Source organism: Cervus canadensis, chromosome 26, assembly GCF_019320065.1.
Source record: "Cervus canadensis isolate Bull #8, Minnesota chromosome 26, ASM1932006v1, whole genome shotgun sequence".
Taxonomy (NCBI): Eukaryota; Metazoa; Chordata; class Mammalia; order Artiodactyla; family Cervidae; genus Cervus; species Cervus canadensis.
Genome location: NC_057411.1, coordinates 44,448,958 through 44,465,585, shown reverse-complemented (window position 1 = coordinate 44,465,585; position 16,628 = coordinate 44,448,958). Strand labels below are relative to the sequence as shown.

Below are 16,628 nucleotides of genomic sequence, written 5' to 3'. Positions count from 1 at the left end.
AACATCCATTCATGGTATTAAAAAAAAAATGAGCAAACTAGGCATGAGGATTGACTTCTTCAACCTGATAAATGGCATCTATGAAAAACCTACAGTTACATCATACTTGATAGCAAATGAGTGAATTCTTTCCTACTAAGACCAGGTACAAGGCAAGGATGTTCACTTTCACTGTTCACCATATTCAACATCCTTCTTGAAGTCCTAGCTATTGTAAAACAGTAAAAAAAAAAAAGATATATGACATACAGATTAAAAAGGAAGAAATAAAACTGCAAAATTCTAAGATAATATGAATAACTACTTCAGAAATCCCTGTGTTGAGAAAAGTATACATTTTAATATAAGGTGTAGATATAAGACCCAAATAAAAGATAACTCCCGTGTTCAAGGATACAAAGACTCAATATTATAAAACTAACATTTCATCTCAAATTGGTTTACTGATTCAGCATAATTTTAAAACCCAATGCTATTTATGTGTGGTATTTAAACTAAATGACTCTAATGTGTATATGGGTGGAAAAAAGGGCCAAGGATAGTTAATATGTTCCTGAATTACAAAGTGAGGACCCTTTGCTATGTTGTGATAAAAATTTTTATAGACAGCTTGTACTAAATACATTGAGAAATTCACTCAAGAAAATAGACTGGAAATGCTAGAAACAAACTCTCATATAAAGAAAACTTTGGTATTATAATGGAAGTGATATTGAAGATCTTCTGAAAGGATTTATTGTTCAGTCGCTAAGTCATGTCCGACTCTGTGACCCGATAAACTGCACCACACCAGACTTCCCTTCACTGTCTCCCAGAGTCTGCTCAAACTCACGTGCATTGAGTCGGTGCCATCCAACCATCTCATACTTTGTCGCTCCAGTCTCCTCCTGCCCTCAATCTTTCTCAGCATCAGGGTCTTTTCTAATGAGTTGGCTCTTCGCACTGGCTGGCCAAAGTATTGGGGCTTCAACATCAGTCCTTCCAATGAATATTCAGTCAATCCTTCAGGATTGACTAGTTTGATCATTTAAAAGGTTGATATGTTTAATAAGTAGTCCTGGAATAGTTTGTTTTTATGGAGAAAAAGAAAACGGTGCCTATATTACTCTCATACACAGTTCCAAACAGGTTAAAGACTGTAATATAAATCTCACAACTTTTTTAGAAGAAAAAAATGAAAGAATATTTTTCATACCTTGGGATGTGGAAAGATTTTTTGCTAAATTTAAATGTTGAATATATCAACCACATAAGATAAACATGTTTGTTTCTATCAAGTGACCCATTAAATAATTCAGAAAGATCACAACTGGGACAAGGTATGTGTACCCCAAATAACTGAAAAAAAGATTAATATACTTTTGCAAATCTATAAGAAAGACAACTTAGTAGAAAAAGGGACATAAAACATGAGGAGAAATTCCCTAGGAAAAATCGGCCCAAAGACATTTGAAAATAATCACTAAATAAGGAAATGCAAAATAAGACTAGAGGTAAGTAATAATGGGTGTGTGTGTGTGTGTGTGTGTGTGTGTTAAGTCACTCGGTCGTGTCTGACTCTTTGCAACCCCATGGACTGTAGCCTGCCAGGCTGCTCTGTCCATGGGATTCTCTAGACAAGAATACTGGAGTGGGTTATCATTCCCTTTTCCAGGGGATCTTCCTGACCCAGGGATTGAACCTGGGTTTCCTGCATTGCAGCCAGATTCTTTACCTCTTGTGCCACCAGGGAAGCCCCATAAGTAATAACGTACACATCAAAAAGCCTAAGAAGTGACAGAAACATAATATGAATCTGCAGGAATTCATGTTCATTGCTGGGTGGATTGTAAATTGATACAATGACTTTGAAAATAATTTGCCATTATTCTGTAAAGTTGAACATTCATAGACCCTAGGATTCAACAGTTTTATATCTTAAACAGACTGCTATACATATGTATCAGGTGTCATGCTGCTTCACTGTCAATAATAGCTAGTAATTGGAAGCAATTTGAGTGTCCACTTGGAGAAAAGATATATAAATTGTGGTATGTTCATACAAAGATATGTTATATGGCAATGAAAGTGAATGAAGTGTTCCACTTGGGATAACATGAATGAAACAGCGTCGTGGGGGAAACGACAGTTGTAGAAGATTGTCCTGCCTGAGGAGAAAGCTGAGTTAAGAATGCAGACTCTGGAGGTGGAGTGCGAGGGTCTTGAGTTCCGGCTCCTCTCCTTCCTGGAAATGTGTCCTTATATAAGTCATTTATCCTCTCTATGCGTTATTTTCTCATCGGTCAGCTAGTGGTTATTGTGAGGATTAAATAATTTAATATGTGTAATGTGCCTGTAAAACACTTTGGTGCTATATAAATGTTAACTATTCTTATTACTCTGGATTCTGTTGCTATTGGGCAGTTTCGTCTTTACTGTTTACTTTTTGTTGTGATTTTAAGTCATGTTTTATCATTCCCCCTCTCCCAGTGGATCTAATACATGGTCATTGAGGGCAGTTAGAAAAGAGAGGAAAATATAAGAAATAATTAAATAACTGTAGTATAATTGCCAGTTAAAGCAGTTCTTACTATTTCCTCTGATTCTTGCAAGATCCCAGGCTATACTGGTATCTAGGAAAGACAAATACACTTCTTTTTTTTTTTTTCATGCAAAAAAAGAAGTGCATTTTTTTTTTTTTTTAAATGAAAGACATAAGTGAACTGGGACCTTGCTATACTATTTAGCTATCATGTTGATCTTTGCAAATAAACCTATGTAATACTGGCCAGTATAAGATTCTGCAGTAAGAATTCCTATGGAGACTGCCTGAAACATGACTCAAAATAAGAAGAGTCAATGGGCAATAAAAGTTATAAACCGTCACAAATACAGAAAGAGTTGCTTACTCCATGGTATTATGTTCCCATTTAGACCTATTATTACATTTTAACCTGAAGTCAGAGGAGAGGTGGTTATCTATTACCCATTACCAGAGAGAATTTAGCTAGTTCAGTTAATGATACTAAATAAGTTGAAATAATATGAATTTTTACATACTCTCCTTCCTGCCCGCTCGATTCTGCCTGCTATTAGTGTTCTTCTGGTGACTCTACAGAGTAAGTGGTATTTATCATTATCCCCTAAGAGTCCTTGTAGGTCTGGTTGTAGATATGTATGTGACTATACAATAGAAATACAATGCAAAGTAATTAGGCAAATCTTATAGCAATATAGAGAATCTATAAAAATATTAGAGAATTACTAGAATCAAAAGTAATTAACAACTGAAGGATCTGGAGGAGTCAGGTAATAATTGAAGAGAAAATCCACAAGATTCATGACATATATAGAGAGGTTGAAAGAGTATGATTTGATAACTAAGGGACTAAAGAAGTCCTTGGGAAAATTGTGAAAACCATGAATATTTTTGCAGCAGTGACCCTTCTTTATGATAATATGAAAAATTCAGTTTGAAGAGAAGATTGTCATATTAGTGTAATTTTATTAGACTTTTTAATATAATGATATATACATACAGAAAAGTATATATATATATATATATGTGTAGTTTAAAGACTAGCTGTTCCTGGGACATGAAGTAGAACATTGCCAAGCACCCCGGAAGCCAACCAGGTGCCTTTATCAGTCCTTTCTCTTCCTTCAGAGTTAACTACTATCCTTTGTCCTAACGTTTTCCGTGCTGTTCTTCTTAGTTTCATCGTCTGTGTATTCCTCACTGATAGCTAATTTTGTCATTTTAAAATTTCACATGAATGTTGTCATTTATGTGTATTTCTTAATGTCTTTCTGTTTTGCTCAACACATTTGTGATACTCATTATTAATTGTGGTGTGAGACTCTAGCTCGGCTTTTCAGTCCTGTATAGTATTCCTATAAAATGGAAGAATACATATTAGTTTAGACACCTTTGATATTTTGTATTTGTTTTAAAAAGTCTAAAAATGTTTTTGTTTTTTCTTTTTTTTAAAAAACCGTTTGTTGATTTTTCGTCGTGCTGGGTGCTTGTTGCTCTGCGGACTTTTCTCTGGTTGTGGCGAGCGGGGGCTGCTCCCTGGTTCGGGGCCCGAGCCTCTCGTCGTGGCGGCTCCTGTTGCGGAGCACGGGCTCCAGGGCCCACGGGCTCCGGGAGTCACGGCCTGTGGCCTCCGCTGCTGCGGCGCCTGGGCTCCGGAGCACAGGCCGGGTAGCTGTGGGGCACGGGCTTAGGTGCATGCAGGATCTTCCTGGATCAGGGATGGGATTGGTGTCTCCTGCCTTAGCAGGCAGATTCTTTACCACTGAGCCACCAGGAGAGCCCCCAAAATATTTATCTTTATTCAACAAATATTTTTGAGTGGCTATTGAGTTCTGTGCTTTTTAAAAAAATTTATTTTTGTTTTTAGCTGCTTATAAAAGAAAGGTAGCTTAAGTAATAATGAGCTTATTTTCTCGGTGTATTTGATTTCATAAAATCCTAATTTCTGTGAATCTAATGCATCATGAAAAGGAAAATCCTAACCTAAGGGAAACAAACACTGGAAAAAATATAGCAGATGTCCTTCTTATAGAAAACACACACATTAATAGGATAAACATTATAAACAGTAGAAATGGGGAAAGGAGGAAAGAGGCATTTCACAAAGAAATTATAAAAAGTAGTATGTAAGAAAAATGTTAAACTGCATTGAGGTCTTTTTTTACTATTTATAGTAAAAATTAATTTCTTTGATGACACCTTTTTTCTTTATGTATTTGTGGAACCCAGTTTCAGGCAGTTACATTTTTTAAGAAGTTTGGTTTAAGAATCTCCAAAGTCAAATTCTGGTAATTTTTTATTTTCTTGTGTTAGCAATTCTTCTAATACAGTATGATTTACTATGTCATCACAGAAAGACAGCATTAGAGAGTGTGCATGGCAGGGTAAAATTAAACATATGCTCACAATCAAATTAATGTATTTCATCTGTCTTCAACTAATAACAATCTGTCATGTTATCTATCTGAGTAGGGGCATAAACAGTTTATTTTGTGTTTGGAGTAACTTCCTGGAGGTAGTTAATGTGACAAGTAGTTTGTTTGAATTGAGTATAACCAGATCAACACTCTAGATGTTTCCTTGATAACCTAAAAATTACTGTGAAAATCCATACAAGTGCTGTATCTGTATTTTGCTTCTTCAAGTTAGGCAGCAACATATTTTGCAATAACTTCACAGAGAATATTGTTTTTGCCATTGTATATGGACTAAGAAGCATAAATAGTTTATACTTTTAATGCTTTCTTTCTATTAACAGGGAACAGACAATAATGTAATAAGTTAGCATCATACAGTACTTTCACTTTTTTAAAAAACATGAAGTAATACATTCTGGTTTGAATGAAAAAGTCATATTCATTATAGAATATGTTCTTACAGGATGTTGAACAGTGAGTATTTAGGAAAATAGAAATATCTTAGGCCAATATAAAGCAATATAGAAACTATTGTGATTTTAAAATTTTGCTTAAAGTTTTATATGATTTAGTTTGATTAGTAGCTCTGATTATTATACATTTGATATATAGTTTTTAGGCTATTTATTACATTTGGGACTGTATCTTGGGAGGCTCTTCTGTTCATTACATCAACAATCCTGTAAGTAGATGCAGTGGAGATCCTGAACGTGGATGCCTGGATGCAAGTAAACAAATAGGACTAAAAAAGAGAAGTTGTCATATACTTGGCTTATTAGCATTAGTGTGTGTGTTAGAAGTCAAAATATATACATAATTTTAAGCACATGTAAATCAAATTTAATAAATTATTAAGGGTATTTTACTTGTCATGTGTGGGCTAATCATGATGGATCATTTTTAAACATTATGTAATTTCACAATTTGTGTGTACAGCTGCAAGTACTTTGTAAAGGACTTTATATAATCAAGTGCTAAGGCAGAGTGTCTTATTTTGTAATGCTGATGTGATCAGTTTTATGATTTACTGTTATTAATGAATACTTTTAAAGTACTAATAAGCAATAACCAGGTATATAATAGTTCACATTTTTACAGTAGTGAGCGTTTAAAGTTTGATGTCTTTATTCTTTTAATTAAAACTCTGAATAAAAGCCTGTTACATGATCATCCCCAAAACTGAGGTTCCTTCTTCTTTGTGAGACACTGACTGGATTTGGAACAGGATGGTTTGGTTCTCTCTCGTGCTACAGATGACTAGCAGTGGGACTTTGGTTCAGTCACTCTGAACCTCAGTGTCTTGTGTGTGAAGTTAGTTAATGCTTTACCTGTCTGTCAAGATTGTTACGGGGCCCCTAAGCATTCTGTAAATTTTGAAATGGATTTGAGGTTCTTCAGAAGTCTCCTGAAGTTGTTTCTCTGCATCTGTTTTGCCCTTCCGACTCCCTTCTCCTCTTAGTAGCCAGAGTAAATGTTTCTGAAATGCAGAGATCACGTTGTACCCTTGCGTCCAGCCCTCCAGGGCCTTTGCTTTGCCGTGTCTGAGTGATGTCTATGTGCTACACCCCACATACCCACACGCGCTCAGTATGCTTGTTTGCCTCCGTTGTGCTCATTTTCCTCTTTTACGTTGTGTCCCAGTGACAGAAACATTTTTCTCTCCCAACTTCCTCCTAACCTGGTTGGCTTATTCTTATCTTTCAGATCCAAGCCAAAGAGATCTTTCATGGCTACCTTATAAAATGGTCATAGTTGCTGTCTTGCTTCTTGTCACTCTGTTACTCTCTATCCGCTCAACAACTCCCCCTCCCCACACACAATTTCTGATTATAATTGTTACGTTGACTTGTTTATGTATTTGTTTACTTGTTTCAGTCTTTCTCCCTCCTGAATGTGAGAATAAGGATAGTGTCTATTTTGTTCTCTAATTTATTGCTTACACTTAGCATAATACTTGACATAATAGGTAAATGAATTGTAAGGTGTTGTTTTCTTTTAAAGAAGTACTTGAACTATTTTTTTGGTAGCCTGTGATTTTTACAACTGCATAGATAATCTGAATCATCTTTAGGTTGATTAATATGCAGTGTAATTACTAACGACTCTGTGTATAAGTATAAACCTTGCCATCTTCTATTTTTAAAGTTATAACATGATAATGGCAACTATTTATGTATACAAAATGCCTGGACAGAAAAAACATGTCATATTCTGGAAATCTGTAGGAGTTAAAACTTATCATTTGCAATTTCTTTTGAATAGTCTCTGAAATTAGAAACAAAAGTTGTTACTGTGTAGTTAATAGAAATATTTTGAGTCCAGCAAGGGAGAGTTGAAGGTTTTCCAGTGTATATCATCACCTGTAGGATTTCCTTTCATTGCTTATATTTTTGCTCACGTCGACTGAAATACATGAGGTAAGATAAATGAAAGTGTAGTGGTATATTTGTTATCTACACATATATGAACCTCTTAGTATCCTATAGAAGACCCTTATGCCCCAGCCCTGCTGATTTTACTATCTCTTGGAAGCCAGGTTCTTCAGATGCTTTTGCACACATTCCTTGGTGAAGAATGTGTGTCTCCTCTGTTTCCAAGGTTGTCTGGGTAATTTTTCCTCATCCTTCAGGAGTTATCTGAAGCACCATCATCTCTTGTGAAATCTTTCTTGTCCCCCTGTGCAGTCTTAGAACTGTTCTCTATTACTCCTGTTGTACCTTATCTTATACAGACCACTGTTGTTCTCTTGGTCTTAGAATTTCATTGTATAATATCTTTCCGCATGTGTTCCTCTCAGCCTTCCTAGCAGTTAGCACTTGGAAGGCCGTGGATAAATAGTTCATGAATAAATAGATTAATGACAGTAGTACTTATTATATGCCAGTTTGTAGCTCAGTCAGTAAAGTGTCTGCCTGCAATGCAGGAGACTTGGGTTTGATCCCTGGGTCAGGAAGATCCCCTGGAGAAGGAAATGGATACCCACTCCAGTATCATTGCCTGGAGAATCCCATGGACAGAGGAGCCTGGCAGGCTACAGTCCATGGGGCCGCAAAGAGTTGGACACGACTGACTGACTTTAACTTCACTTCACATACTGTGTACCTTGCTATGTACCAGTCATTGTCCTATGTGCTTTATATGTATTTAGTCATTTTATCTATTACATATTAATATTATGTGGTAGGTACTATTGTTGTTGCCGTTGCATGAGCGAACTGAGAGAGGTTGGTTGTTCAAGGTTCCACAAACAGAAACAGAACCAGGCGTCAAGCCCAGGCAGTTTGGCTCTGCAGACTGTATTCTTGACTACCATATCCTACATCCTTTCCAAGTAAACCGTGAATTATTGAAGAACCATAGTTTCTTCTATTTTTGCCATAATGCAAACATTTGAGAAGTTCAGAAAAGTTGTTTCTTTTATTGAGATTAATGTTTATATATAATCTACCACTCCAGATAGTAAAATAGTAACAAAGATCATCTATTGGGATATGAAAAATATTGCTGTAATGACACTTACTTTATGATGATATTTGACACAATGTCATTTTTATCAAGACTGTGTATTGTTTATTAAACACCATTCACTTTCTGTTACTCATCAAAATCTGTTTCTGTATCCTAATATAAAGGCCACTTTATCCTGAAAGTTATCTAAATAAGTAAATTTTGAACCATCACATCAGTTTAGGGGATTAGTGTCCCATTGGAATCAGCAGGACCAAATCAAGGATGAAAGTGACAGCTTTAGATTCAGAATTCTCATGTGTTGCTTCTAAATCAAAGCTTTGTTCTTCAGTAAAACTGAAAGAAAGCACCTTAAGAATTTATCATAAAATATTTATGGTTGAAATGACATGGCTTTGATTTGCTTTAAAATAACCTAAGAACGTGGATATGGATGAAACAAGATTGGTCATGACTTGATAATTTTTCAGATATTTTGTATTTTCCAGAAAAATGTATTATATTAGCAAAAGGAGAACGCACTTTTGTTTTCATACTGTTTTCCATGTACGTATTACTTGAACCATTAAATGGCAGAAGAAGGAACATTTCTCCAGTGGTTTATGTTTGGTTTGTATTTGTTTCCGTGGTAACTAAAAATGTAATTGCCTTTCAATTTATAATTAAGTTTAATGTAATTTTAAACTATTTAGTTGAATATGACATAACCAGAATCTAAGAGACGATTATAATGCTGGGTATAATTAGTGAGTGCTGATCTCACTAATTATAACTTCAAATTTTCATTAGTTAATAACTCAAGACCCAATATATACTCAGGAAGAGATTTATTGTTAACAAGAGTGATGAAAATCTACATTTTATATTAGTTAAGGTAATTAGTGGTAAAGAATCTGTTCAATCCCTGAGTCGGGAAGATCCCCTGGAGAAGGAAATGGCAGCCCATTCCAGTATTCTTGCCTGGGAAATTCCATGGACAGAAGAGCCTGGAGGGCTACAGTCCATGGGATTGCAAAAGAGTCGGATATGACTCAGCAACTAAACACCTCCAACCAACAGTCTGTATTAGTTAAGGTAATGCTAAATGCTATAACAGACAGTCCCTGGAGTTTCAATATCTTAACACAATAACAATATATTTCTTACTTACATAAAGCCCAAGCCCTGGTACTGCTTATCAGTGGCTCATCTCCCTTTCAGAAACCCAGACTCCTTCCATTTTTCTGAAACTGCCGTTTTCAACAGATGGCTTCATAGGATACTGTGAAAAAGGAAAGTAAGGACTATCACACTAGGGGTCAAGACTGGTAGTGATCAGTTCAGTTCAGTTCAGTCACTCAGTCATGTCCGACTCTTTGCGACCCCATGGACTGTAGTACACCAGGCCTCCCTGTCCATCACCAACTTCTGGAGCCCACCCAAACTCATGTCCATTGAGTCAGTGATGCCATCCAATCATCTCATCCTCTGTTCTCCTCCTGCCCTCAATCTTTCCCAGCATCAGGATCTTTTCAAATGAGTCAGCTCTTTGCATCAGGTGGCCAAAGTATTGGAGTTTCAGCTTCAACATCAGTCCTTCCAATGAAAACCCAGGACTCATCTGCTTTGGGATGGACTGGTTGGATCTCCTTGCAGTCCAAGGGACTCTCAAGAGTCTTCTCCAACACCACAGTTCAAAAGCATCAATTCTTCAGTGCTCAACTTTCTTTATAGTCCAACTCTCACATCCATACATGACCACTGGAAAGACCGTAGCCTTGACTAGACGGACCTTTGTTGGCAAAGTAATGTCTCTGCTTTTTAATATGCTGTCTAGGTTGGTCATAACTTTCCTTCCAAGGAGTAAACATCTTTTAATTTAATGGCTGCAGTCACCATCTGCAGTGATTTTGGAGCCCCCAAAAATAAAGTCAGCCACTGTTTCCCCATCAGTTTGCCATGAATTATAGTAAAAACTGTACATATTAATTTTTCAAACAGCTTTCCAACTTCTTATCCAAATTATTATTGTTAGCCAAAGTCAATTGGCTTCTAAGATTTCCATCTCATGTACCATGTGATTTTTAAGAATATGGCAGATAGATTTAGTATCTTGATAGCTTATTTTCTTTCTTTCCATTTTAATTTCCAGGTTAAGGTGAGTGAGCTAAGGGATTTTTTTTTGGGGGGGGGCAGGGAACAGTTGGTTTTGACAGTGAAAAATTTGGATTTTCTTGTCTGTCTGACACCGTCTTGGAATTTTTTCCTCTCGTTTGTTTAATCTCCATTTATGTCAGCTACACAAGAAAGCCTTTGACATTGTAATTATTGATTTACTTCCTCCATTCTTATCCTATACAGTCCTGTCCTTCACTTTTCAGACCCCAGTTTCTGCCCTTTCTTAACTTCTGAGATTCTTCTATTGGGTCTTCAGGAACTTACAAATAAGATATCAGTAAAATTCCTATACTCTCAACACCTTCCTTGAACTGAAGTTTTTAAACTACTTCTGTCACTTAGCTCTCCTGTAAGGACAGTGCTGCCATCTCCTGAAACTCTTTCAAATGTTGGCATCCCCTCCTGTATCTGCCTTATCACTAGTACTGGAGGGTGGGTAGTGACCTTCTTGTTATTGCTCTTTCCAGATCATTCTTCTTCATCTTGCCTGAAAACCCTTAGATGTGACTATCAAGCTGTATGATTATACATCCTGGTACTTATATTTGTTGGCGTTATCAGCCAACCCCTGAATCACTCACTACCTTGAATTCTTAAAGATGTTGGTTCATTACTACTGCTATCCTGATTAGCAATTTTAGTTGCATACAGATTATCCTTTTAATACTTTGGTCTCTCAGTTCCTTGAATTCATCATTTGCTATAATGTTGCCACCTACCAACACTAACATAGTTTTTTTTTTTTAATTTATTTTTTTGTTGAAGGATAATTGCTTTACAGAATTTTGTTGTTTTCTGTCACACCTCAACATGAATCATCCATAGGTATACATAGTTATTCTGAAGACTTACTGTCTCCATAATATCAATTATCAGTTTCATGTGTTCCAGTTTGTCTGTTATCTCTCATCTTTGGTAACCCAATTCCAGTAACTTTTAAACCCACTTAAGACTTTAACATTGCTTGATCTTATCAATTTTCATTTTCCTGATCCCCCTTCTTACCTAACTTAAATTCCGTGTTCTTTTCAATATAATCTACTCCTTAACATTTTTTATCTTCAATTACCTGCCCTTCTTTTCAGTAATTGTACATGATTGGGAAAACTCCAGCACTACTTAACTGCAAATCTTTATCTGCTCAGCACCTCCATCCATGCAGCTGGGTGTGCCTGGAACAACACCTACAATACACTGTTTCATTTGAAATCCAGGTTAAGCTATCTTCAAGTGATTTCTCTTTATCTTATACATCCATGTCAAATCCATTAGTACTTTCTCACTTTTTATTCCCAAAAATATGTTAAGAATCTGCCCTACTTTTTACCATCTTTCTTGGTCCCACCCTTGTCCAAACTACCATCTTCTCTTTCCTAGATTTTCACTATAATCTTCTCAGTGGCTTCTCTGCTTTACATTTAATTACAGTTTATTCCCCAGTAGCTCAGCAGTGAAGAATCCACCTGCAGTGCAGGTGATGCAGGTTTGATCCTTGGGCTGAAAAGATCCCCTGGAGAAGGAAATGGCAACCCACTCCAGTATTCTAGCCTGAGAAATCCCACGGACAGCGGAGCCTGATGGTCAGTCCATGGGGTCGTGAAACAGTTGGACAGGACTTGGTGACTAAAACAACAAACAACAGTTTATTCAGCAGCCCCAGCCTTTTAAACTGTAAGTCAGAGTGCATCTTTAAAATTTTTTTTCCTTACAAACCTCACACTAGCTTTGCACCTCTCTTTCAGTGACCTATAGAGTTCCTGGCTTTTTAAACTTCATTTCCTGCCGTTTCCATCTCTTGCTAACTTATCAGCCACTCTGGCCTCCTGGCTTTTCTTTGAATGTGGTGTGGTCTTCACCGTAAGGGTCTTTGACCTCCCTGTTTGAAAGAGTAATTCCTCTCATGCATGCTTTATTTTTTTTTCAATCAGATATATCAACATTTGCAATCCTCTGTAATTTACTTGTTGGTCTGTGTCTCTGAATTAAGATGTAAGGTCAGTGTTACGTGTGCAGCTCTTAGGACAGCGCCTAGCCGTGTCTGTGTGTGTGTCAGTCGCTCAGTCGTGTCCGACTCTTTGCGACCCCATAGACTGTAGCCCGCCAGGCTCCTCTGTCCATGGAATTCTCCAGGCAGGAATACTGGAGTGGGTTGCCGTTTCTTTCTCTGTGCTTAGCCATAGTAGGCACTCAAATACTCATTGAATGAGTAAACTGGTTATCCATTGAAATTGTTAAGCATACTTTAAGCAGGGTATAGTATGGTAGCGCTGAAAGAAAGTTGCATATTGGAATGTGAATGCCCATGTCCTTCAGTTGTTTAGATACTGGAAGGATATACACCAAAATGTTAACAGTAGTTGTCTCTGGTTAGTGACATTTTTTATGTCCTTTTGATAATTATTTTTCTGAATGTTTGAGAAATCTTTATGTATTAATGCTATTGGGAGATTTTTAATTCCGTTTTCAAAAATAAAATACAGGAACTACCTGTATTAAAATTAAAAAATAATAAGAGTAAGTATTTTATTAAAAAAAATAAAACACTGGTTCACTGAAGCAGGGTCCCCAGCCCCTGGGCCATGGACTGGTACCAGTCTTTGGCCTGTTAGCAACCGGGCGGTATAGCAGGAGATGAGCAGCAAGCCGCTGAGCGAGCGAAGTTTCATCTGACTTTACAGCCATTCCCCATTGCTTGCATTACCTCCTGTCAGATGAGCGACGGGCATTAAATTCTCATAGGAGTGAGAACCCTACTGCACTTGAATTGGTCATGGAAAAATTGTCTTCCAAGAAACAGGTCCCTAGTGCCAAAAAGGTTGGGGACCCCTGCACTGAGGATATAAGGGAAATTAAATCATAGCAGTAAGATTGTTACCACATGTATGCTAGATGAATACTGGATAATAATTTTAATGATGCTTTCAGAAATCAAAGAAATGAAAGAATTTACCAGTATCTCACTGTAGTTTCATTGTCAGAATTTATTTATTTGTGGATTATTTAGAATGAAGTACTCTAGTAACTAGGGCTTTCCTGGTGGCTTAGCAATAAAGAATCCACCTGCCAGTGCAGGAGATGTGGGTTTGATCCCTGGATCAGGAAGATCCCCTGGAGAAGGAAATGGCAACCCAGTCCAGTATGGTTGCCGGGGTAATCCCATGGACAGAGGAGCCTGGCGGCTACAGTCCTTGGGGTTGCAAAAGAGTCAGACAGCTTAGTGACTGAACAACAACAACAAACTCTAGTAATTAAGGCCTTTTAAATTTTGCTCACTAAATTCTAACACAGCAGAGGAAAACAATGGTCAAATTCTGCGAGGGCCTTTTCTATATCTGCTGTGTCATTCTCAGAATCTTGGTTATTTAAAATAACTTTTATGTTTCTTAACAGTCTTTTATATTCCCAATAGTGGTGGTAATTTTTTTAGAACCTGGATTGTATCTTTTTCCTCTTTGGGTTCTCACTGCCTACCATAGTGCTTGGTATATAATAAATACTCAATAAATATTTATTGAATAATTTTTTTATCAATTGATTAGTGATAATTATTAGTCTCTAATGATTATCTTTGTTAGGAAGAAACCTTTTGGCTAGTAAATCCCCCAGTGCTATATAGATAAATTTAGTGTAGTTTATCTACGTAAATAGTTGAGGAGTTATCTGGTAGGGCAAGTGGAGAAGGGAGAGAAGAAAGAAAGGAAGAAAAAACTCAACTGTGGCAGACTGTTCCATTAGAAAAGACAAAATGCACATACATGTTGAATGACAGACTTTATTTTTTTAATTGGACAGTGATTTCACTGGGGAATTTTCCTAGTGACATGATTTGTTCTTACTCTTGTTGAATTAGGAAAGTATTCTAACTTCAATATTATGGTAAACTAGATGTTCAGATGTCAGTGCTAATAGCTTAGTATTTTAGTCATCAACAAATTGATGCCTGTGGTATCTGGACATTTTTTGGCCTCTTCTTATAAATAAAGTCTCAGTGATGTTTAAGGAACAGCAAGTTGTGGCCAGAAAAGAAAAAAGGTGCATATTATCCAAGCTAAGCAGTATAAATGGGGCTTAGGAATCCCCCAGTAGATCAAAAATCTCCTAGAGAAAGATTTCTTGAGCTTACAAACTAAAGACCTTCAATGTAATTTCAAATAAAGCCTTTTACGTAGTATGAGAACATTTTTTAGTTGATAATCAATTGCCACTATTATGTAAGCTTACTAGATTTGCAAATTTACAAGTTTTTACAAGTCAGTTGGGTCCCTTCCTCAGGAAATCAGTTTAAGGTTTTTTTTCCTATATTGACTCAAAGAGCCTAGTTGTCCTTAAATCCTGTGAATATATTTGCCTTATAATTTGACGGCATTGAATCAACACCCTTATAGGGTTTGTAGTGTTGTAAAAAGAGAAACTGTTCAATAAAAGATCACATTTGAAAAAATTAGACTGTGTTGGATAAAACCAGTATTGGATATGAGTACTGTGCTTTGCTTTAAAGCACCTACCACTATTCAAGAAAATATATCCTGGCCCATTACTGCTTTCAAAATGGATACTTTTAGACTTGGAAGGCAAATGAGCTATGTCTTTGTGAAATTAAGCTGTAACTGTAAATAAAGTAAGTAGACAATGAAATATTGATAATTTTCGGCAGAAAATTAATAATGTGCTTGTAACATTAAAGTTTATAGAGATTCCAGAACTATTGTAATTAATATATTAAAGTAATTAAACTTTCAAACCAAATATGCTGTGGTAAGTATATGTTACAATTAATCATTATGTTTAAATGCATTATGCTAATGCATATTTTTGAGTATCATCAAATGTGCCTCAAACTATATAGATAATAGGAATGATAGCTTTTAGTTTTCTGGCACTTAACATGTGCTAGTCATTGTGTGTGAAAGTGAAAGTTGCTCAGTAGTGTCTGACTCTTTGTGACCCCATTGACTATACAGTCCGTGGAATTCTCCAGGCCAGAATACTGGAGTGGGTAGCCTTTCCCTTCTCCAGGGGGATCTTCCCAACCCAGGGATCAAACCCAGGTCTCCTGCATTGCAGGCGGATTCTTTACCAGCTGAGCCACCAGGGAAGCCCCATTGTGCACTAAACATGGATTAATTCTCAAAGAACTTTGTATATGATAGGTCCATTTGTTTTTCCCAGCTTTTAGATTTAGACACTGAAGCATAAAGAGATTAAAAGACTTGCCCCAAATTACACAGCTAGTGTCTAAGCTGGGGTATAATATCAGAAAAAAAGTCACATTTAAACTTGTTAAATATTTATTGATTGACTTTATTATTGAATTTTGTTCTCTGTTTTTGTTCACCTTTCTAGTTGATTTGGAACATATGAGAACAGTAAAACCTGAAAAACACTTGAAATTTTGCCAGGAAAATGGTTTTAGTAGCCACTTTGTCTCAGCAAAGACAGGAGACTCTGTAAGTAAGATAATGAATGCTGAATATTATAAGTGATGCTTTACTTTTATTTACTAATATTCATAGGAAGTATACCTCCATTACTTAACTTTTAGATTAAATTAATTCCTATTGAAGACGTAAAATATCTTAGGTTATATACAACATGCTTATTCTATTGATACTCCTCTTATAATTTATTTAACATAATTTCATGGTTCTTTTAGGGAATTAAAATACAAAAGCTAAAAAGAGTATAAATCACTCATAATCTCAGCATCCAGAGATGATCAGTCATAACCTCACAGGATAGTTTCGTTTTCTGATGCTGCTGCTACCACGGCTAGTGGGCTGCGTTTACTGAGTGCCTACTTTGTGACGGGCATGTACTACTTTGATTATCTCTGTTTAGTTGTTAATTAATTAATTACCTTGTATTTGATTGGATGCTTATTCTGTAAATCACCATAACTGTTTAAATAAGGTTAGAATAATGTTAAAATATTTTTAAATTAGTCCAAAATATCTTCACATATAAGTCAGATTTATTTTCCAGCAATCATAAGTAATTATCTCTGTTTTATAGAATAATCTTAGGTTATATTGTGGGGGTTCAGGGTACACAGAATAAGTGGTGGAGGT

General features: G+C 36.3%; 1 protein-coding gene across 2 annotated transcripts in view; it reads left to right on the top strand.

The window, feature by feature from the left end:
• RAB28 (RAB28, member RAS oncogene family) overlaps positions 1-16,628 on the top strand; it is an 88,528-nt gene that overhangs the window by 57,233 nt on the left and 14,667 nt on the right. For both annotated transcript variants that reach the window (XM_043447801.1, XM_043447802.1), the window contains exon 5: positions 15,904-16,007. In XM_043447801.1, coding sequence (XP_043303736.1) covers positions 15,904-16,007 — 104 coding nt within the window. The remainder of the gene's footprint in view (positions 1-15,903; positions 16,008-16,628) is intronic.